Source organism: Ambystoma mexicanum, chromosome 1p (genome assembly GCF_040938575.1).
Source record: "Ambystoma mexicanum isolate Mex_15411 chromosome 1p, UKY_AmexF1_1, whole genome shotgun sequence".
NCBI classification, from domain to species: Eukaryota; Metazoa; Chordata; class Amphibia; order Caudata; family Ambystomatidae; genus Ambystoma; species Ambystoma mexicanum.
In genome coordinates, this window is record NC_090921.1 from 544,142,286 (window position 1) to 544,166,815 (window position 24,530).

General features: G+C 47.3%; 1 protein-coding gene across 2 annotated transcripts in view; it reads right to left on the reverse strand.

Moving 5' to 3' along the window:
- Positions 1-24,530, reverse strand: part of TCF3 (transcription factor 3) — a 1,342,799-nt gene that overhangs the window by 59,925 nt on the left and 1,258,344 nt on the right. For both annotated transcript variants that reach the window (XM_069649483.1, XM_069649484.1), the window contains exon 19: positions 4,060-4,301. In XM_069649483.1, the coding sequence (XP_069505584.1) occupies positions 4,060-4,301 (242 nt within the window). The remainder of the gene's footprint in view (positions 1-4,059; positions 4,302-24,530) is intronic.

Sequence of the window (24,530 nt, forward strand, 5' to 3'; positions counted from 1 at the left end):
CCCGGGTACCTAAGGATGCTAGGGCGTTGAGCCCATCGCTCCCGACTCTCAATGAACTTGGTGTAAACGTCACAGGGGTTCCTAAACCCTGCATTTCCTCAGTCCTCCCTGAGGTTCAGATCCAAGGTCTCCTGCCGGGCCGCCGTATTGTGCAATCCGCGGACAATCATGTGAGTTCACTTCTCTACCCGTTTTGTTTCTTTCTTTGTCGTACTACTTCCCAGCCTCTCAGCCTTTTGTGGTACCCTCCACTTCTTTTGTTGACTGTTCCTTCCACCCCTTCCGTTTGTATGTCCATTATGTGTAAGCCTTCGTCGCATGTGGTCACTCTTCTTTGTTTGCCTTCCCCAGGTGAATAGGAGGCCGAATGGGAATGTCCATCTGTATCGCATTTGCTTTGCCACCAGTTCTTTGACTAGCAGTGCCATATCTCTTCTTTTCTGTAAAGTCACAGAAGCCAGATCCTGGTACAGATGGATCTCCGTCCCATTCATCCTAATGTGGTCCAGTTGTCGCGCCCTCTAAGATTTGTTCTTTTTGTGGGTATGAGGAGAGGGCTTCTAACACATCTCTTGGTCTTTCTCCGGGCTCCCCTGTTCTTTTCGGCCTCACTCTGTGAACCCTGTCAATCCCAATAGTTTCCGCCTCTTGCTCCTCCAGAATGTCTCTGAACACTTCCTGGACTGCACATTTGAGGTCCTTATCGAGTACCGATTCCGCCATGTTCTTCATACGGATGTTGGACCTACCAGACCGATTTTCTAGGTCTTCACATTGGATCTCCAGGTTGTGGGTCAGCCGCACCAGGTGTTCCTGTGTCTCGCTGTATTGCTGTGCTCCATCTTCTAAATTCTGGACTAGTCTCTATCGTGCCTGTCCGCTCTTCTAGTTTGGCCACATCCCTCTTTACTTGTTGGACCACTTGTTTTATTTAATTTCTCATTGTAGTGAATTGGTCCTGGACCGTGGTCATGAACTTGTCCTGTAGTTCCATGAACCATGAGTGCATATAATCCCTTGATGAACGTGGTTGGCCAACGTAGGGGTGAATGTGGTCCTCTGGGGAGTCTTCCTGTGCCCTTCCTCTAGTATGAACCTGGGATTCTGCCGACCACATCTGCACTAGATTTGCGTCTTGTTTGTATGTCTGTGCCTTCGGAGAGCCCCCCCCCTTCCCCTTTGTTTTAGACACGACCATCCTGGTGTGTTGCTTCCTCCGGGGTGGGGGCGCCTTGTGGTCTTCCCTGGGCCGTTCCTTCTAATTGTTGCCCCTAGGTTCCGCCTCCTTGTTAGAGTGGGTGCTTCTGTGGTGCCCCGCCTGTGTGAAGTCTCTTTAGAGTGTTCTTGGGGGAGGATAGGGGGGGGCTGTTGCCAGTCCCAAGTGCTTTTTGAATCCTCCAATGCAAAGTAAATTAACCATTTCCTGGGGCAAAGGTAAAGACACAAAGTCAGGGGTAAGAAGAGGGAGCCAGGACAGCCAATGTTAGTTGATCAAAGTCTAGGGGAGAGCTCAAGATCTTCTTTGCAGGCAAGTAAAAGTCTTGGACAATGTTTTTAGAAAAGTTTGTAGAAATAAAATCACTTGAAGGACCACAAGCTAGGAGGCCTGTGAGGGGCAAAGCTGTACTCAACTCTTCAAGATTAACTAAGACAAGTCTCAGCTGAGAACAAGTAAGGCTACACCACAAGAGGCAGGTCCTCTTAAACTTTACAGTACCTTTGGATAGAAGAAATGGTTCCAGCTGGCCTATGTTCCTGTGTAGCTCTGCAGATTCTGTTGTCCCTGGGCCTCAGTAGTGGGAACAAGAGGGAGGATTCCTGACTACAACCTGAAGGTCAGCGGCAGCAATGGGCAAACCTTAATTCAGCTGCACTTCGCAGTTTCACACCCTCGCGTCTATAGCAAATAGCACCACTGTGGTCTCATGGATACCACTGTGGACATTCCTCGCATCTGGGGTCCAGCACTCTGAGGTGGCACAGGCTTGGTCAGTCCTGTTTCTAGGGAGCCTGGGGAATCTTCCTGAAACACGGGTCAGACTTAAAAGCGATGCACTCTGTTTTGGTGTTCCTCTCCCTGGCACTTCGGTTCCAACAGCAGCAGCACAAGTACAGCCGGCTCTGAGATGATGTCCAAACAAATTCACTTTGGGGTTGATTGGTCCCACCAACCCAAGGGGAAAAGTCATCCTTGCAGGGCTTCTCTAGTCAAAATGACTTCAGAGCTTCAGCACAGCAGCAGGGCTTCACCGGGCAAACCAACGAGTCAGGAGTTGCAGCAGGTGTTTCTTCCAAGTTCCTCTTCCGATTCCTTCGTCCAGTGGTCGACTCTGCCTTCCAAGCCAAAAAGCCTCTCCTTTTATGCAGGTTTCTCCCATTCATTCCAGCCTAGCTGTCAATCACACAGCAAGGTTGCTGTCCTCTAAGGACAGCCAGGCGGCCTATCACCTTTGGGTGCATTCCTGTAACAAAGAGGATTAGGCACAGGGAGTTTCGGACACCTCCCTCACTTCCTGCCCCTGCCAGACAATCTAGAGCCACTTGTGAATCCCGCCAAAGACAAAACAAACTAAGGGACCAATTATGGGGCCATTTTGACAAAATGGGCACCCATGGGTGTCTTACTCAGTTGCAATTGCAGCCCGCTGTAAACACACACAATGGTAGGAAAAAGTAAATCACTGCCACCAGCCATTAATTGCAGAAAGGGTAACATAAAATTGTTAAATGAGCAACTAGACAAAGGGAATACTAAGTAACCCCTCTTGCACCCTATGGTAAGATAGTGTGTGCTGGGTCTAGAAAGTTACAAAATGCAAGTAAAGTCAATTTCACTTCACTGCTCTTGGAAATAGTAGTTTCACAAAGAAGGTATTTAAACCTTTGGTAAATCTAAGAGACTTCCCTGTGCCCTCACAGAAGGTACTGTGTGTCAATGTTAAGATGATGCCTATAGAGTTTGTCAGACTCCAAAGTCCAAATAATCACAGAACAATACATGAGAGTGGGAAAAAGGTCTCCCTCTTTCCAGGTTAGAAATTAAAAGTCCTAAAGTCCAGAAAAAGAGATGGGGTCTCTAAGGTAGAGACGAATTAGCACATTTCTGAGAATTCTCCCTAACACCATTGAACTGTCTTCTGTGAGTAGGTGCGTTCTTGTGGTCATATAGGATAGCATTTACAATGGAGGTATTCGTATTCTGGATCAAAGGGACGCTCCAGGCTTTTTGGCAGTGTTCAATGCGGACCCACAGACAAATAAATCCAACATTTTGGCCACCTGGAAAATGCGATTACCTCACAGACTGTTGCTGGCAACTGCATTTTAGTTAGGCTAACCAAAGAGCAGTTATTTTTGTTAATAGTGCCAAAAGTAATGATGAAGAAATATTTTCATGAAACCTTTTCATGCTTTTTTCAGTGAGTTGCAACCTAAGTAGGTGTCACAAAATAAAAACAGCAAACTCAACCAGAGGCGTTGCTAGGGGGTGGCTAAGGGGGCTATAGCCCAGGGTCTTTTGGTTGTAGACCAGATCGAAGCTCAGGTGCTACAACTAAAAGGCTAGCTAGCCCAGAGTCTCGACAGTCCCGACATTAGCGTAGCCCCAGATCTTTTCCAGACCTAGCAACACCCCCCCAGCTCCACTAGACCTCTTTCAGTGCAATCCGAAAAACAATGAATGCTGGCAAATGAGTACCCATGTGTTGCATTCTGCAATTTAAACACCTTGGAGTATAAGGAAAATTCAAAGAGCACTGTTTAACACATTTCCCCACTCAGTAATAGTGAAATCATCAAAATGATATATATCCATAATATATCAAGAGGCACAACAAGTAGTATGCAAAGATTGTTCTATCACAAAATCAGACAAGAGGCAAAACAGGAGACAAAAACAACAAATGATGGAGGGAGGGTACTGGGTTGATCAAAATGAAGTTCAATAAATTAACAGTGGATACCACTGAGGAATAAGGTCTGTAGTAGGTCTTCCAAAGTATATAGAAAAAGAACACACCAATAAAATCAGATCACCACCACTCCAAGCCTATCACTAACCTCTCACTTGTTGTTCCAGGTTTAGTATGACCGATACAGCTTGATGAAGTATTAGTAGTTTGGTCTGTGGTTTTTCGCTGTTTAGATGCAGTTGGCACATGCGGCCGAGCTCTTTGAATGCCTCATTGATGTCACGGACCCGGAGACGCTCACGTGCATTATTGGCAACCCTTCTTTCTTTTTCCCTCTCTGCTTTTTGCTCTGGGGGTAGATTGTCATCCTCGTCCTCATCCTCGTCTTGACTAATGGTTTGAAATAAGAATGTAAGGGACATTTCCTAGAACACAATGTTTAGCACAACCAACTGAAAACACGAGTGAAAAAAAGCAAATTCAAACTGCTCACTCAGTTCATGAACTGCCAACTGCTCTCAGTGCATGGTAAAACAGGCAACCCAAGGTTCCATCCAGAATATTTACACCAACATTTCTTAGCATCACCATTTCATGCATTTAAACTTTCAGCACGACTTATGATAAATGCGACAGTTGTGTTACAAAGCATTTATGAAAATGGCTAAACATAAGTACTTCCACTTCTAGAGGAAGATAGAACATTGAATTCTTGAACAATCTAGACACTGAGATTCATCCTGCAAATTCCCTCACCCATGAATGATCCAAAGTATTGTGTTTAAAACAAAAAGGCTTATTCACTTTTACTACACACATTGCACTCTTGCCTCAAAGAATCTTAAAGCCAACAAAAGTGATTTCTTTTAAGAAATAAGCTCTTAACTTGGCATTTGAAGTCTGCCTGCTCGCCAAGATGAATACATAAAAATAACTTAACAGGTGTATTTACAGGAACATTTCAGTATGGGTTCAAAAGGTGGTAGTATGAGCCGGTGTATTAGAGAATTAATGTCCAACTTGGCACCAACATGAAGACTGGTGGGTGTATTCTTTTGACCCCTTCCATGGAAGGCTTAAGTACTGGGATTGACCAACCTATCATGTGAGCACAATTTTAGGAGAAGGCCTAGAATGAGTTATACGCAAGGTTCAATGGGACAAACCCTGAAAACAGCATTTTATCAATTGCCCGGAGAGGCACGGTGTGCTCCTCTTTGATCCAAGGAAGATTTTAAAGGGCCGAAGTCCACTGAAATAAGTATTGAAGTTATGCTTAGCATGCATGCTCACCACTCAGTGCATCAGAGATCCTGTTAACTTCCTTTAGTTAAGGTAAAGCAGCGTCTTAGAAGACAAATTACATGGTAGCATATTGCTGATTGAGGAAAGCCTTAGTGTTAGGTAGCATCTTTATCGTGGTGTACAGGATTTGCTGTTCATAATCAGAATGTATGACTTCCCTGTGCGGTTTGTAGTCCCCATCAGTTTACTTTGAGCCAGGCACTCCAAGAGGTTTAATTCTTGGGCTGGGGGGATAGCTCAGAGGCAACGCGCTTGTCATGGAAGCAAGGCAATGCAGAGCAATACAGGTTCCAATCCCAGTCCTGTGCTTAGAGACTGGTCTCTGGTAATAAGTGCATTGTAAAAGTAATCCATGTTATGGAAATGTATCATTTGTATGCTTCATCCCCTCTCCTAGTGAGACCACCAGCACTTTTTGCTAGACTTCTGGATCTTTTTCTGATCTTTTGAATGAGTGGAGCCTTATATTCCACTCATTCATTCTTCTGGGCTCTGTGTTTTGGAACTCTATTCTTTGTATTTTACCTATTCTAGGGAGTCGATTTTTCTCCATAGCTCTTAAAGGCACCTGTATTTTACTATTGCAGCACACAGCTCCTTATGGGCAGTGTTGCTGAGAACCCTTGGGGTCCCTCGTTTGAGATTATTTTCTTTATCCTAAGAGCAAAGTACTTACCTGTAACTGTTGGTCTCCAGCATGGGTCTGGCATAGATTCACATGCTCATGAATATTCTCCGTCAGGCCGGGAATCCTCGGTAAAAGAAAAAACAGTTTCACTTGTTTATAAACTGTCTTTCTCCTATAAACCAATCACTGAGCTCTGGGCCATACTGCCCCCAGCCAATGACTGTTCTCCCTAAGCCCCTTCTCTGGCAGCCATCTTCAGATTTGGCAGCACGTAAAGTGGCAGTATGACCAAGAAGAGCAGCAGAGGGGCAGGATAGGGGTTTCGCATGTGAATCCATGCCAGACCCATGCTGGAGAACAACAGTTACAGGTAAGTAGCTTGTTCCTTCTCCAGCATGGGGTCTGGCATGGATTCACATGCTCATGAATAAATAATACACAGCAGTACATGGCAATGCTCAAGAGAAGCAATCTCTTACCTCCTCACCAGGCTCACCTTCAAGCAAACAGGTTCCGTAGCACTGGTTGGCCGACTCTGGACTCCTCCCTGGAATCCCTGTTGACGCAGTAGAATTTCGTGAAGGTGTGCATAGATCTCCACGTGGCAGCCCTGCAGATGTCCAGCAGGGGCACACCAGACAGGAACGCTGTTGTCGCAGCGATCACTGTGGTAGAATGGGCTCTCGGACGGCCAGGCAGCGGTCTGTTTGCCAACCGGTGACAATGAGTGATTCAGCCTGAGAGCCTTCTGGAGATGGAAGCCTTGGACAAGGCCTTCCCATGGTTCACAGGACCAAAGTACACAAAAAGCTGAGAAGTTTTCCGGAAACGCTTTGTGCGGGCCACATAAAACTTCAGCGCTCGGGCCACATCCAGCGAGTGCAAAGTCCTTTCAGCCGGCGAAGGCTTTCGGAAAAAACACAGGTAACACAAAGGGCTTGTTGAGATGAAATTGTGACAGAACCTTGGGCGTGAAGGAGGGGTGCGTCCGCAGCACCACCCTCGTCTTGTGGAAAGTCAAGTAAGGCCGCTTGCAGGACAGAACCTGAACTCACCTACTCTCCTAGCAGAGGTGATGGCCATGAGGAAAGTGGTCTTCCAAGACAGGAACTTGAGCGGCGCTTGATGCATCGGCTCAAATGCCCCCCCCCACACCCCCCCATGAGCCTAGTCAGCACACCATTGAGTTCCCACGCCGGGGCCGGAGCCATCACCAGCGGGAACGAGCAGCACAGTCCCTTGATGAATTCCTCAACTAGATGGTGCGACCACAGTGAAGACCGTCCCGGAGATCTGGTGTAGCAGGATATAGCTGCCAGATGAACCTTGATGGAGGCGTGAGCCAGCCCACATTTAGCCAATGACGGTAAATACGGAAGTACTTGAGGGGCTGTGACCCTCAGTGAGCTCATCTACCGCGAATGGCACCAAACTGCGAAACGCTACCATTTGTGTCCCTAACACTTCATGAATCAATGACGCCATGGCCTTAGCGAGTATCTCATTGCAGTCCGCCAGAAGATCGTAGCCACCAAACTTTAATTCTGCAGGTGCCAGGGCTTCAGGTTCAGAGACCCCGGGTTGTGGTGCAGAATTGCGCCTCCTTCCCTGGCGAGAAGATCCGCGACCACTGGCAACTTGACTGGAGGGGACGCTGACATGCTGAAAAGGTCCAGGTACCAGATCTGCCTCAGCCACGCTGGTGCGACGAGGATAATCCTGCACAGGTACCGTCTGAGTTGATTGATGACTCGAAGAAGTAACGGCAACGGAGGGAACGCATACAGAAACAGGCCTTCCCAAGGGAATGAGATGCATCCCCCATGCTCCCCAGCTGGGGGAATCTGCTGGCGAAGCTCCAGCACTTTGTCTGTCACAAACAGATAAATCTGGGGACTGCCCCATTTGAGGAAAAGGGCGTCAACTTGGTCCTGCCGAAGCCCCGACTTGTGGCAAGAGCGCAGCTCCCTGCTGAGAGAGTCGGCAACAGTGTTCTTTACTCCTGCCAGGTGAAACGGAATGAGGAACATCCCTGGGCGACGGCCCAGTGCCATAAATCCTGCGCCTCTTTGGAGAGCAATGGAGATCTGGTGACCCCCTGATTCTGGATGTAAAACATTGTGGTGTATTGTCCGTGAAGACCCTCACCACTTTTCCCTTGCGGGATAGCAGAAACGACTTGAGGGCCCAAAACACTGCCTGTAGTTCTAGAATGTAGATGGGTAGTGTCTTCTCCTCCGGCAGCCACAGGCCTCTAGCATGAAGACATCCGGTCCCCATTCTTCCAGGGAAGCATCCGTCGTGACCGTCTTCTGGTACGGGGGCCTCTGGAAATTCGTGCCGCCGGCGATATTGGAGCGCATGCCCCACCACCTTATCGTTCGACGGAACTCCTCGTCGAGCGCGATCCTGTCCTGCAGCCTCCGGACATCTGGACCCAGCAGGCATCGAGGAATTCCTGTAGAGGTCGCATCCGCAACCTGCAGAGCCGGATCAGGTATATGCATGACAACATCATGCCGAGTAGAGACTTGATGGTCCTCACCATGGCAACCCTTGGTGCCAACAGCCGTTGCACTTAGCCGATATCATTTCCTCCAACGGTGACGCCAGGTAGGACACTGTCGAGCCTGGATCCCAGGTACAGTGCGTCCTGCGATGGAGTCAAGCAGGACTTCGCATAATTCACTGAGAGCCCCAGTTCTGTCAGCAGGCGGACTGTCTTCGCCGTGTGGTCGACGGTGACGTCCCTTGATCTGGCCCGTATGAGCCAGTCATCCAGGTCAGGGTACACGTGGATCCCTTGCAGTCGTAGATGGGCCGCCACTGGAGCCAGGCACTTGAAGACTATGGGCGCTGACTTCAGTATGAAAGGAAGAGCCTTGAACTGGTAATGCTTTGCTTGAACGAAGAGCAGAAACTTGCAGTGTGCTCTGTGTATGGGGACCTGGAAGTAGGCATCCTCTAGATCCAACGACGACAGACAGTCTCCCTCCTCCAGCTGGCTGAGCACGTGCTGCAGCATGACCATCCTGAACTTCTGAGACTTTATGCACTTGTTGAGTCGTCGTAGGTCGAGAATGGCCTACATCCCCTGGTCTTCTTTCTTACGAGAAAGTACCTTGAGTAAACTCCAGAGCCACAAAGTCGCTTTGGGACCAGCTCTATGGCCCCTTTCCTTAACATGGCCGGAACCTCCAACAGCAGCCGAGGGATGTGTTGTTCCTATCGGGTCACCGTTGGTATTTGAGGACACTTTTGTTGAAACTCTAGGGTGTGTCTGGGCGAAAGTGTCCGGCACCCATCGGTCGGTGGAGATGGTCTCCCACACACTGACAAAGTTCGCCAGCCGGCTTCCCACCGGGGTGTGACAGCGGCTCCCCGACGTCTTGGCCGATTCAGTCCTGCTTGGCAGTCAGCGCGCCGCCCTGGGAGTCTTGACAACGGCTGTTGGGTAGAATTGCAGGCAGTACCTCTGGGAATACCACACAATTGGGACTACAGGTGTAAGCAAAAACCAACCTTTGGCACAAGTCTGTACCACACACTTTTAGTAGCGAGCTGAGCAGCCAGGCTTATCTCAAGAGGGAATGTGAGCAGTAGAAGAAGTTACACAGAAGTATCACAATCACAGTGGGTCAAGTAGACACACTCAAGGTTTCTTGGTAAAAATACTTAAACATTTATTTACAGTCATTTAGAAAACTTTCACTAGTAGAAATCAACTCAATATTAAACACCAATATACTACAGTAACTAATTATAAGTTAAAGACAGTGTGTGCGCCCCTGAAAAAGGAGCCAAATAGGACTTCCGTACTTTTCAATAGGAATAAAAAGCATAGGTTTGTACAAAGGGTTAGAAAACATTTCTTTTAGACAATGCAAAGGATCAATGTACCAGGAGGTTCAGTTAAATTCAATCGGCCGGGCCAAAGTCAATAGTCTAGTGTTCTTGGATAGGACAGCACAGTTCTGGTACAAATGGAGAAGTCTTTGTAAAAGGTTTTAGAAGTAGTTTTAGAAGTAGTTCAGACGATAAAGCAAGATATGTCGGGTCACAAGCTGATTAGGCCTCTGAGTTGGGAAAATTTCACGAACTTCCACAGCGAGAGTTGGGATCTCTCAACCATATGGCACAGTACCTAAAAGTTGAGCAAAAAGATGTAGTTGAACATGTTGGTTCCTGGCAGGTCCTGTAGGTCTCATCGTTCCTGAGCCTCAGTCGTAGGGACAAAAGGGAGGACGTTGGGGGACTCCTGCACTGCACGGGATCGTCGTCGGAGCAAACAAAATGGCGTCACCTCAGCTCAAGTAGCTATGGCTTCCAAACACAACACACTGGTGTCCTTCCCCCTGGTTAATCTTAACAAGCTCCAAGAATGGTATCCAAGTGTTTGCTGGGTTCTTTGGTCCCACCAACTCAAAGGAAGAAGCCATCCCTTAAGGAGCTTTTCTGTCGATTGGCGATCTGGCAATTCGGGGTTGCAGCAGGGGTTCACCGGGCAAACCAACGGTCCAGTGGTTGCAGCAGCCATCCTCTTCCAGCTAGTCTTCTGTTCTTTCGGTCCAGTGGTCGACTCTGCCTTCTAGTCCTTGAGACTCGCCTTTTAAACAGTTTTCTCCCATTCATTCCAGCCTAGCTGCCACGCACCCAGCAGGGTGGCTGCACTTGCCGGACAGTCAGCCAGCCAATCACGACAGAGTGCATTTGGGTCTGATAGGAGACTAAGCACAGGGAGTTTCGGGCACCTCTCTCACTTCCTGCCCACCCCAGACACTCCGACGCCAAAGGATCACGAAAAAAAGGGACCAAAACTGGTTTGGCGCACAGAGTTAAACACCAGAAGGACCTTTCCACAAAGAAACAGCGGAAAAAGATGACCAGAGTTTTTTTTAACAGGGAGGTCTTGGGCGCCATATTGAAAAACATAGCAGCCCCGATTTTTAGCTACCGATGTTCACGGTCGGGAAAAATCATGGTAGTTCATTATAAAACCACTGCCACCAGTCATTTCAATAGGAAATGGTAGTTTGACAGCTACACAAGTGTTTAGACATAGGGGATACCAAGTAACCCCTCCAGCACTGTATTGGAAGATAGTGTGTGTGCTGGGTCTATGAATTTAAAAAGACTAGTAAATTCAATTTAACTTTACATTCTCTGGGGAAGAGTAGGTCATCCTAGAGAAGGTATTTAAACCTTGGGGAGTCCAAAGGACACCCCTTTGCCACTGCACTAAAGGTGCTGTGTGACAACAATAAAAGATGCCTATGGAGTGATGTAAAACTCAATAACCAAAGAACACAAGAGTAAAACACATTGAAATACATGAGAGAGTGGGAAAAAAAAGCTCACACTCGCTCCAGGGAAAAAAACAAGTCCTCAAAATCCAGCAAAGTTGCTGGGGGTCTCTAAGGTGAAGGGAAATAAGCACATTTCTGAAAATTCTCTAACAACAGCGGCCATTTCCGAAGGCCTTGGATCGACCCCTGTTGGCTTCCTGGGTGGAGGAGCGGAAGGGTTGGCAGTAAGAGGATGAGCACCCGCCAAAACCCTTCGAAGACATGCTATACTTTCCTCCTGAGGAACGAAAGGACGGCCTGTGTTGTTGCAGGGTGCCCAAGGCACAGGCCGCCTCTGTCGGCCTTGATGGCCTGGAGGGATTAATCGCCCGTCTTCCCGAACAGGTTGGCGTCGAACGGCATGTCCAGGACACTCATCTGGACCCCCCTGCCTGAAAGGGTGGCATTGAGCCAACCACGACGGCGAAGGCAATCCCTGTTGCCCATCTGGCGGAAACCCATGAAATCCAGGAGTGGAGCCATCCTGTACCAAAGCTCCCGGTCGTATCTGGTCATGATCGCCAAGGTGTTGGTCGCTTTCACCGTCGTCGCCGCCGAGTAGATTACCTTTCTACCCATGGAATCCAATTTCTTCTCCTCGTTGTCCTGGGGTACAGATGAAGAGGACGAACTAGACACCACCTTCAATGGTTGAGACCGAAGACACTTGGGCGCAGACTCTGGCATCCAGTACTTTTTCTCAAGCCGGTCTCTCTTAGCTGGAGCAGGATTCTTCAGTAAAGCTAGCCCCCTCAACCAAGACTTCGAGAAGTGGCACCGACAGGATAGTCTTCCTCTTTGCCTCCCAGCGTTGGTACAGGAAGCCCTCCTTTTCCTCCGGGGTGAGCTGGAAGAGCTGAGACGCCCTGGCAATCATGGAATGAAAAGATCCCACTTTGTCCGGTGGAGAGGCTCTCGGTGCCAGTGAGTCAGGGTCTTCCAGTCCTACATTTGTTTTATTGATTTGTAAAGCGCGCCAGACCCAAAAGGTATCAGGGCGCAGTAGTAACAAGTATATTCTCAGCTTGGTTACAGTGCTGTATAGTAATTTACAGGTGCATCATCGTCCTTATCAGTCGTCGCCGTATCCGCCCCACTAGGAGGCAGGGCGGGGGAAAGGCAGCAATGGTTGGAATGGAGGCGTAAGGTGCCCTTCCTCTTCTTCGCCGGTGGTTGCCTGGTGTCAACGGCGGTGACGCTTTTGCTGGGCAACCTCCTCTGCATCTCCAACACCAGCGTGTTGAGCGTCGAGAGAATATCCTGTGACAAATCTCTAGGGGGCACCTGGGGAGTCGGGTCACTGGGCCCAGCGCTCACGTCGTCCCAGTCGGTATAGACTGTCGTCGTCGCTGCCGTCGCCAGGCATCGCCTTGACGCTCCCATAGTCATCGTGGATGGTGTCGACGGACATTCTCTCCTCCTCGTCGGATGGGGTAATGTCCGTACCCTGGAGTTCTTCTGCAACCTCCCGCTTCGGGTCCTGAGGGGCTTTGTATCGTACTGAGGTCCGACATTCTCTTCTCCAGGGTCTGCACTATCAGCTTGAGCAAATACTCTCCTGACCGAGAGAGAGATTCTAGCTGTCAAAAGGGAGGCCACCACCACCTCGATCGAGGAGGTGCTTTGGCCTGGACCACCTGGGCCTTCTCAGGCCATCTTGGCCAACTGAGCACTTTAGGCAGTTACATGCCCCATGAGCACCAGGGGTCCGTTGGGCAGAGCAGCATCCATGGAGCCTAGACAATTGTGTCCCAACACATCTGAATCCGTATGGTGTACTGGATGGATTGCTGGTTTTATTTGCATTAAGAAACTAACATTTTCCACAAACCAAAGTAGAGGTTTCTTGGGGGATATAAAATCTGAATGACATTGACGCATGAGGGACCATAGGTACCTGTACATGTGCATGTATGATCGCAATGGTGTGACAGGAATGCCTATATCAAATCCCCTTTTTGAATTAAAAAAGAAACCAGATGCAATACTTTGCACCAATCCCTTGATGGCGGCCTCTGCAAAGCATGTGAATCCAAGTAGATTCACAAGCCTCAGATTTATATGTATAAATATAAACATTACTTACATTAATAACCTTTCTGATGCTTGTATCGGCCTATACTCGCATGCTTTGCATAGGCCGACATCTAGTGGTTGATGCAGAGTATTACATTATATGTTTTCAAAGTCGAAAAAGAGGGCATCGACAGGGCGTTCCTGTAATACGATCCCTACTGTTGTGTACATCACTCATTTACCTTCCTGTGTCAGCGTCCTCAGATTGTTATTTTTCTGACCTGAGGTCGCACACAGTCTGTAGTGTGTTGCGAGTACTGAAAAGTGTAATAAAGAATATGCAAAAACTAAAATGATTCATTTTTAGAAATAAATTATAATCTTTATTTACCATGAGCGGAATAGGATTCCTTGCGCCTTTTGTTGTACCTTCAACTCCCATAGAGGGGAAAATGGGTGGGCGCATATGAATCTAAGTGGATACGAGCATCAGAAAGACTATTACGGTTAAGTAATGTTAGTCTCCAAAGGTTTGTGGATTTGCTTAGAATCACATCCTTTGCATGCATAGACTAGCAAGCAGTACCTGATTAGGTGCTGGGTGAGTAGAAGGGACAGTTAAAAATATATATAAAAAGGTTTTAACACTTCCTGTGAATCATTTCTTGCGTAAGTGTCACCACAATAGTGTTTTGAAAAGGCGCGCATTGAGCCCCAGGTTGCTGCTTATCAAATTGTGACATATTAGCACTGAATGCAAGCATAGCTCCTGCTGTCACACGCCGCTGCGGTTGGCATGTGTGGAGCCGATGGCGGAGCGGCCATTAGCCGCCCCGCCACTCTCCACACAATGCTCCGTGGTGGTCTAGCTTCTCTGACGGCCGCTGGGAGGAACCTTTTTCAGCAGATCCAACCCGGAAGCCGGCGCATTGCAACCTACTCGCGTCAGGCTTTCAGGTTGGATCGCTCGCATGTTTTCCTCTTGGCTCGTGTTGAGCCTTTTTTCCCCTTGCATTGCATTTAGCCTCTCCCCTCCTGCCTAGCATATTTTCTGCCTTTCCATCTTATCCTGTAGGTCCTAGGACTCCCCCTTCATTCTTGGGTTTCTCCTCGACCTACTGTGCTCTCTAGGCTATTTGCTTCGGCAGATCTGATTGGGCCTCTCTCTCTCTCTCTCCTATCCCTTATCTCCGGCTGTTACACAAACTGCTTACTGTTTCCATAAACTGCATATCTCCCAAAGGACCCATCAGGAAATTCCGCCAAAGACTACCAGCCAGGGTTTTTTTTATGCCTAACGGCTTTTTCCCCTTTTTGGTCTGAACCAGAGGAGGGGCCCCTTGGACCATCCATATTGGGGGTCAGGGTGGCTTCCTTTCGGGGCAGACCCTATCTACAAAAAAAAGAAAAGGAGGAACTGTGGAAGAAGAGGTTCGGCGGAACTTCAGAGCTAGAACTCACAGGTGAGGAGGAAGGGGTTTGGAGTGACTTAGAACCGGGGGCGGAGGAGGCTGACTCTGATACCTGCCCTATGTTTAGAATGAGCTCTAGGAGTAAACGAAGTGCTTTGCTTGAGAGGGTGTAACACTGTTGAATGCATTTTATGACCCATCTGGCAATAGTAGCTTTAGAGACAAGTTCACCCTTTCTTCCAGCTTCTAGGGACACAAAGAACTAATATGTCTTTACAAGTTGCTTTTTTGTTAATGTAGTACATGATTGCTCTGCGTACTTATGATGTATGAAGAGCTTGTTCCACTGAATTGAGGGTTTTTAAAAAAAAAGCTGGTAGTGCAATAGACTGGTTGACATGACATGTGGATATGTATTGCAGTGAAAAAAAGTGGATGCCTTCATAAGACAACCCTGTTTTTATGCACAGTAACAAAACTGCTCTGTAACTGATTAAGCTTTAAGCACAGTAATTCTGTGAATAGATGTAAGCTATAAGGAAAACCGCTCTATAAGCAAGGTCTTTTAGGGATGCTTTATGTATTGGTTGACTAATACCATGTAGTAATACAACACAATACTAAATATTAAAATACATACAATCACTGAGTTAGTGTCAATCCCCCCCATACCTAAAAGATAAGGTAAGGAAATCATTATTACAGTTCAAAGTTTCCAACAGCTTTAGGGAGTGGGACAATCTTAGGAGGAAGATTCTGTGGAAGTGAGGTTGTTTACAAGTCAGAAGAGGACGTACTCTAGTTAATAAGACTTTCCAGCTTTCAGAGGGCTTTTGACAACACGTTTGTCAAAGCCAAACAATTGAAAAAGTTTCAAAAGTATTTAAAACTTTTCAAGGGGAGAGATAGGTGGGCAGATAAGTATCGCTACAACTTACCACCCATATTCAGTTTTCTTCTCCAGACGTGGCAGGTGGGCATTGGAGGGTCACCTGAGGTCGGGTTTCCCCCCCCCCCCCCCCCGCTTGCTCCAGTTGAAGCAGCCTAGGAGCGGCAGGTGCAAGAAGTGTTCTGGTCGGGCACAGGAGCTGGGTGCAACCTCCTTTCGAAGAACCATGCAGCAGACACCGGTGCAGGTCTCTCCAGGGCGGTCGACCAGATGCGAGAAAGCCGGCTTCAGGACAGTTACCGTTACACAGTGACAATAGGAGACACATATGTTGCGGTCGAAATCTGTCCTCTATCTCGGGCCCAGTCGATGCTAGGATGCAGACATTTCCCAAGAAGGACTCCTGCAGGACAAGCAGACGACCACTCTAGTTCCGTGCCGAAAGACGAAACGACTCTTCTACCGTGGTAGCCCAAACTGAACATGGTCAGTCCAATGGATGGCTCAGGGACACTTGCGAAGGCTTAATATGTTGAGTTACCAGAAGTCGAGAATGATTGTTCCCACCACTGCTATGGGTCAAAGCACTGATGAAGGTCTTGTAAGATAACTAACCAGACAGGGCTCCACCGGGACTGTGGCAAAAGTGGGTTACCAGTCCTTCTCAGGATCGGTCCATGGGTCTTTCAAAGTCTTCACAGCTATCCAGGATACTTTGCTCCTCCTAGGATCTCTGGGCAATGGCTGCAGGACTCTTCCTATGGGAAAATTCAGATGAGCACAGAAACACAGCCCAACCAATGGAAGATCTGCCCCTCACACACACCACAGCAGTGGTCCAATTAGGACCACTGTTTGTGAAACTCATGCTACACTCCAGACATGCAGGAAATAGTTTGCGCATTGGGACGAGCCAGTCCCAAACCACATCCTGGCTTGTAACACACATGCCCTACATTAACCCATGAAAACCAAGGCTTTCCTGGAGAAGTGTGTGACCAAAAAAGGAATTTCCTGACCAGGCAAGGCAAGAAGAAGGCCAACAAACAAAATGGCCAAAGGAACAAGCGAAAACCTTGTGGCACTGCCATGTTAGGACACTAGTCACAGTTAGTAGCCAAACATGGTAAAGCTAAAATGAAATACAGTAAAAATAGGAAAAATTTAACTTATTCCACCAGCTTGTCTTTAGGCACATTTAAAAGTAACCAATTATGTTATTTATTGAGTGCTTCATAGAGGTATACACCAATACAGATACATAATGGAGCGCTTTGCAGAGGTGTACAACATTACAAATGCATAACGAGCACTTTCCAGTGGTAACAGAACAGATATACAGCGGGAGTAGGATACAGAAGGGGATAGAGGCAACAGCTGCACTGCGTGGCAGGGAAGAGGGGCGGGCGGAGCCTAGAGAGACAAGGGGCGACGTGGTGGCCTAAAACTATCAAATCCTTTGAGTGCAGCCTATGGTCCTACAAAATAAACACCATTGCATTGGAAACATTACCCAAACAGGCAACAAAGTCAAAGACTAAGGGAAGAATAGTTTCCCAGTACTGACAGTAATGGCTGGGTGGGGGCGCATTGGTCTAAGCAAATATCCCTGACCAATTAATCCACTGTGCTGTCCCACATGGAGCCCCCACTGTGGATACCTGGGCATTTTGCATTTTATTCTGATGCAAAAAACTATTGGTGGGTTGACAAAAAGGTGGTTTCCCTTTTAGCCTCCCTTTTGTCCACCATTTTAGAGCCAATATCAGCGCGTGTGAAATTTCCACTAGATCTTCCCAATTCCCCTCTACTTAAGACCACTGGTTTGCTAATCATTGCTGTACTGGATGCACATTTAGTCTGGTATGTGGCACAATGAAGATACAAGAAGACATGTCCAGCTAGAGCATGGATCTTCTGACTGTTCTATAGGCCAACTGGCCACGAAACAAGGGAATTGGGCTTATTTGGTTTTGAACCCTCTTGTTGTAGGGGACGACTAGTGCCATCTTTCTGTTACTAATGGCCACCAGGAATTGCTTTTCTGGACTGTGGGTGAGAGAATTATGTTTTCATTGATGGAAAACCCCAGTTTGTGCAAAGGATTGTGGCCAGTGTATATGTGCGACTTTTCTGGGTCCTACCCAGGTATTAACCAGCCATCTAGGTAAGGGTACACTGGAATGCCTTGCATGAAAAGGTGCGTTGCGACTTCTACTATAGCACATTTGTGAACATAGGTGGTGCTGAACAGTTACAAAAGGGAGTACCTTGAATTGGTAATGAACCTGACCCAGTTTAAATTGATGCATTTGATGGCCTGAGAAGATTCAAGTCTGAAAGAAAATATCTTTCATATCTAGCGTTGCCAGATAATCACCCTTTTTGAGTAGGGGAATGTTGTAATTCTTAATTTTTGTGGCTTACATGCGTTTGTTGGTCTTTTATTTATAGTAAAAGAAACCCTTACTCTCCCCATCTCAGAAGAGGGGTTTCACAGCCTCAAACTAATCCTAAAGGCTCTGTCAGAATGTTTGTCAAAATCATATTCCACCGTCCTGTGTCACAACCTACTTACACTATGACTAAAGAATAATATAATTCAACAGAAATCTCCTTCCCCAAGAGAATGACTCCCTTTCTCCTTGTATTCAGGCGTCGTTCCGAAAAAACATTTCTTGCAAAATGATACCAGGGGGAAATTACTCCCTTTCTCTGGCTTGTACAACTCAACGTTATAAATACCGGGAGAATGACTCCCTTCCTTTGGCATTCGGGTGTCGTCCCCAAAATGTTCACCTGTAACAGTGTGCCGAGGGGGGGGGGGGGGGGGGGGGGGTTTGGGGTTTTTTTGAGGACTTCCTTCCGCTGGCTTGTGGTTCCAACAAAAACTTGTAAAACATGTTTCTGGACTACAATGACTCCCTTCTCCTGTTATTGATCTGCACACTTTGGTACGTCACTGGGGCTTCCTGGGAATGAGGTTCGTCTCTCCAGCTCTACTGGCTTCTCTCCTCCGCTCTCGCTACACCGCGGATGAACAGCGTGCAGCTCCGCTCGGCTCTGATTTTCCTCGGTCTTATGCGTGTGTTCGTTCCAGCGAGCCCACAAGAGGACACGCAGCTGCTCGCTGGCATCCTCTGTTCTTTTCCTTGGGTCTGCAGTCCAGGTTTGAAACTCTTGTGCTGGACAGTCTCCAATTCTGCTGCTTCTCCCGGCTGGACTTGACAAGTTCTTTAGTCCATCGTCTTCTACATTGTTGCCAGTCCTTTGCTGGCGGATTGTTAATGTTCATGGTTTCTTTTGACAACTTGAGCTCTTTATGCCTCCTTGGGGCCACTTTGTACCAGTACTAGCACAATCTGTAACCTTCACGTCTTCTTTGCTCTTCTTCATCCTGGCATTTTCTGTCTTGGTTGTATCCCAAGTACTACAGTAATACATTGGTATACTCTCAAGGAAGTGGCTTGGAATGGAGGAGGGGGCAGGGAGGTTTGGGGTGTGATGTTCAATGGGCTGTATCCTAGCTGATCATCTTTGTCCCCAATAAGGGGCGTCCCTCCCTGTTAGGCAAGATTGTATGCAGTACCCTGTTGGTGTCAAAAGGTAACGGTTAGGGAATAAAACAATGGTTAACAAATATTCTTAAGCAGTTAAGTACTTTTGAAACCCCCAATGCAATGTAGATTAACCCTTTCCCAGCTATACAAGTAAAGAATGTATGACATTTTGGAGGGCTAGTTAAAACACAGCGTCAGAGGTTAGAAGAGTCTTTCAGGGAGCCAGGACAAACAATGTCACTTGAGCAAAGTCTAAAGAAGCTGAAACACTTCTTGAAGGTAAGTAAAAAGTCTTGCACAATGTTTTAGATATCTTTGTAGAAAATGAAATCACTGTTGGGCAACAAGCTGGGAGGCTTGTGAAGGGCAAAGCTGCAAGCAACTCTGCAAAAGGCAGCCAAGGCAAGTCTCCACTGAGAGCTAGCAATGCTACACAAGAGGTAAGCATCCCTTAGTTTACAGTACCTTAGGTCTGAAGAAATTGGTTTGAGCTGGCTTCTGTTCCTGTGGTAGTATTGGAGATCCTGTTGTTCCCGGACCTCAGTCATGGGGACAAGAGGGAGGACGTCTGGGGACTCCTGCACTACGATTTGAAGGTCAGCGGCAGCAATGGGCAAACGTCAGATCAGCGGCACTTCGCGGTTTCAGCTTCTCTCGAATAGCACCACTGCGGTTCTCGGATACCTTATGGGCTTTCCTCGCTTCTGGGGTCCAGCACTCTGTTGAGGCGGCTCAGGCTTGGTTAGTCCTGCTCCGAGGGAGTCCATAGGATCTTCCTGGAGCTTGTGTCCGATTTAAAAAAACGATGCACTCGAATTCGGGGGGGGGGGGGGGGGGGGTGCAGGTTGGAGTCATCCTTTGCAGGGCTGCTCTAGTCGAGACAAATTCGGAGCTTCAACACTGCAGCAGGGTTTCACCGGGCAAACCAACAGTCCAGGAGTTGCAGTAAGCATCTCTTCCGAGTTCTTCTTCAGATTCCTTCGTCCAGTGGTCGACTGCCTTCTGTCCAAAAGACATCTCCTTTTATGCAGGCTTCTCTCATTTTCAGCCTAGCTGTCATTCACACAGCAGGATGGCTGTCCTACAAGGACAGCCAGCCAGCCAATCACCTTTGGGTGCATTCCTGTAACCAAGGAGACTAAGCACAGGGAGTTTTGGGAACCTCCCTCACTTCCTGCCCTGCCAGACACCATGGAGCCAGAGGCGTGCTTCACCAGTGAATCCTGTGAAAGAGAAAACAAAGGGACCAAACCTGTTTTGGCGCGCAGAGTAAATCTCAAGAAGGACCTTTACAACAAGAAAAGGCAAAAAAAGAAGACAGGGCTATTTTGACAAAATGGGCACCCATGGGTGCTTTACTGCAGCAGCAATTGCAGCCTGCGGTAGAAACACTGAATGGTAGAAAAAAGTAAACCACTGCCACCCGCCATTAATTGTAGAAAGGGTAACATACAAATGTTACATGAGAAACTAAAGGGGATACTCAGTAACCCCTCCAGCACTCTATTCTAAGATAGTGTGTGCTGGGTCTAGAAAGTTACAAGTGCAAGTAAAGTCAATTTCACTTCACTGCTCTTGGAAACATAAGTTTAACCAAGTGAAGTTATTTAAACCTTTGGGAAATCTGCCACTGCACTGAAGGTGACGTGTGTCACTATGTAAAAAGATGATGCCTATGGAGTTTGTCAGACTCCAAAAAGCAAAAAAAAGTTAAAATCACAGAAAAATACACAAGAGAATGGGAAAAAGGTCTCTCTCCAGGATGAAAATGAAAAAGTCCTGAAGTCCAGCAAACCTGTTGGGGGCAGTCTCTAAGGTTGAAGGGAATTTGCACACAAATTAGAATTCTCCCTAACAATATGCATAATGAAATTAATTGTGTGCTATTCTGTGTGAACCCATCAGGGCCCTAGACTACTCTCATGCTCTCCTAAGATTAAGCCACGACTGCGTTCTCACTATACTTTTATTGGGTTTTGGCAAAACTCTTAAAAGACTCACTGTTCACCTCAACTAGGGTGGCCTCCTAACACATCCAAAGAAATAAATTAAGTTATTTTTAAGGTCTGTCTCGCTGGTGTATTTCGAAGGACTTGTGACTTGTAAGCACCCCCTTCCACTCCCATGCCTTTCAAGGACATATCCTTGAGCAATTGACAGTGTTGCTTAATCTCTTGCCTGGACACACATGCTTATCAACCTAAAGTGCCATTTCACAAGTTGTGCATTTTCTCTCTTAAAGGGGTAGGTTTTTAGTTTGTTTACATTGATTGTTTTATTAAAGTTCTTTTTCTAGAACCTTGATTTGACATTCTTATCTTTGATCCATTGTACTAAAGTGATTAGAGTTGGTACATTTATCAGCTCAAATCTTAAGATGGTACGGGGCGCTGATTCTCCTTGATTTATGCCTGAATTTGACACCATTGATCCTTCAACCTTGCTGGATCGCCGTCAGGAGCTGGATTGGCGGACGCAGTGCTGTCCTGGTTTAGGGCTTTAACTGACCAATTGCAGACCTGGTGTACTAACCTACCAGGTATTGCCACGACGAAGATGCACCATGGAGGACCTCTTTCTCTTAACTGGGCTTTATTTATACCAGGTTCACTATCCTGCCAGGTATAGGCTCACCCGCCCCCCCCAATTGTTCCTGATTGGGTCGCAGACACTTAGTGTGCCAAAAGATTCTCATCTTCTCTCTCTTCTCTCGCAGGGTTTCAACCACTTTAATATTTCTCCACAAACTCTTAAATAAGTTGTTATGAGTACAGATCCCAGACCCTCCCTTCTTGCTTGGTTTTGCTAATAGACTTGGAACACTTTCATGTCAAGTACTATCTTGTGGCTCAAAAGTTTAAGAGTTCCTTTCTCTCCGTCAGGGTCCCAGACCCTATATTCTCAGCTTCTCTTCCTCCCCCCGGCTTTCCACCACCTCCTTGGGGCCCCAGCACCTTCTGGAAACCTGCATACCTTTTCTCTTAGTCGGCATGTTTCTGGATCACCCTTGGTGCCTGCGATGAGATGGGGGAAGGGGGGATTCCTCGACCCTCGTGGTCCTTTGGTCTGACACAGCACCACAGAATTCCCCTTCTGGTAGCACGGCTCTTCCTTACCCCGCTTCCCGGTTCTCAAGGAGGCTACGAACTTCCTTTTCCTGGCTTGCCATGTGGTCCCGCCGCTCTAGATGGGCTCCAGACCTTCCCTCTACAACATCTCTGCAGTGATAATTCTCTTTCGGATAGCGTGGCTCTTCCTGCCCGTGGTTTCTCGGTTCTCAGGGACGCTTCCCTTTCCTTGTTTGCCAAGCAGCCTTTCTGCTCTGGACCGGCTATGGACTCTTTCTCCCGCCTCGGCATCCCGGTCTGCCTTTTTTCTCTCTCCCGGGCCGTGCTGGCTCTCGCAGTTCCTCCAGGGATGGCTTGACTGTTACGAGTCCCTCCTTAATTTATATACTTGCACAATGTTCATATAGACTGGAATGCTTGCTGTGGTTCTGTGGGGCACTCTTCATGGATCTGCACATCATTTTCATTCCAGTACAAGTATGATCAATCCTTATTGGGTTTGCTGGACTCTTGCTCGGCTCAGTGGTCCTTTAAAGCGTTGGACTATACTTTACACAAGCACATGGGAGTGTGGGGGATTTGTGTACTGGGCACAGGGAATGAGGAAGGTAGGGATATATTTTGGCCCTACTGCGTTATCCCTGAAGAATCTTGCCATGAAGGGGGGGGGGGATCCCTTACCACGTAATCCTCCTGCGGTACACCACCCCTAGGGGGACTATTGGGTTGAGTTCGCACTGCCCTGTCACCATGGGACAGGGCTTCCCATAGGGGAGAAGGGACGACATCCGCGGATGCATCACATCAGCCTCTTGCTAAACTCCTCCATTCCCACGGTAAGATGCCAGCTTCCTTGTCTGCGGAAGCCCAGGCAAGTGCAGTGTGGCAATCTGAGCACCGACAACTGAAGGTGAGCACCGACAACTGAAGGTGTATCGGAAAGTCCTACCATTTCTGCCATCGAATCTACGGGTCCTTATTGTGACTTTGTTTGTCTTCGGTTCCTTGGACCATTGTAATTCTCTTCTTGTCACAACCTGCAAACCTTATTCAACACCTTCAAGTTCGTTAGAATCCTGTGTCTAGATTCGCCACTGAATCTCCTTTTGGAGTCCATACCTTTACTATTCTTCAGTCACTTCACTGGCTCCCGGTGGCTAAACAAATTACTTTAAAATCTTTATGTATAGTCCACTATACTATTTATGGCAGGGGTGTCGAGTATCCCCCAGCTGAAATTCCACCCCTGCGTGCCTCTTAAGCAAAGTCTGTATGCAGTACCCTCTGGGAACACTACAAACAACTGTAGAATACCTGTATAACTACATGTATAGGCAATCCAACCTTTGGTATAAGCTTGTACTACACAGTTCTGGTAGTGTGTTCAGCAGCCAGGCTTATCTCAAGAGGGGAAATGTGAGCTTTAGTGGAGTTACACAAAGATTCACAGTTACAGGTATTCAAATAAACTCTTCCACTCAAGGTTTCTTGCATAAACAATTTATAATCAGTCAGTAATAAAGGCTTTTTCAGAAGGGAGCAAAAGAATAGTAACACAAATATACTTCAATACTGTATACTTTGAGTTTCTGAATCAGACAAGGCCCTTTTGGGATGGCCCACAGACACAACCTACACCCACAGGTGACTTCAGTAACAAGTGTGCTGGGGACATTAATGCCTTACTATTGACATTCAGAATACTCTTTATAAGTTGGTAAAAGTCAACGATTATTAGAACACAAGAGACCACAAATATACCTAAGCAGTGCAGACACTCTTAGTTCACTAGAAGAGTCATTCAATACAATAGGCTAAACTAAAGTCAATGGGTAAGTCTTGGATAAGATAAAGCACTTCAGATAAGTAATGGAAAAGCCTTTTCACAAGTTCTTAGGAGTCTTTGATAAAAAGAAGAATCAAATGTAGGGCCACAAGCTGATTAGACTTGTGAGTTGCAGAAGTTACAAGCACTTCCACAGTAAGAGGTAAGTGCTCTTAGAATTGTTTTACAGTACCTTAGTAAAAAGGAAAATATGCAGTTGATGAGACTGTTCCTGTGCAGCTCTGCAGATCTCATTGTTCCTGGGCCTCAGTCGTGGAGACAAGAGGGAGGATGTCGGGGGGACTCCTGCATTGTACTGGCACCGTCAAAACTGCCAACCGGCAAACTTTACTAACAGTGGCTGTTTTGCGGTACAGCAAATAGCAAAAGCGTGGTTCCTGGCTGTCAAGGTGGACATACCTCACATCTGAGGTCCCGCACTCGACTGAGGGGGGGGGTCAGGCTTGGTCAATCCTACTTTGTGGGGGTCCGGAGGATCTTCCAAAAGCTTTAGGCCAGCTTACAAGCAACACACACAATCTGGTGTCCCTCTCCCTGGCACTACGGTTTC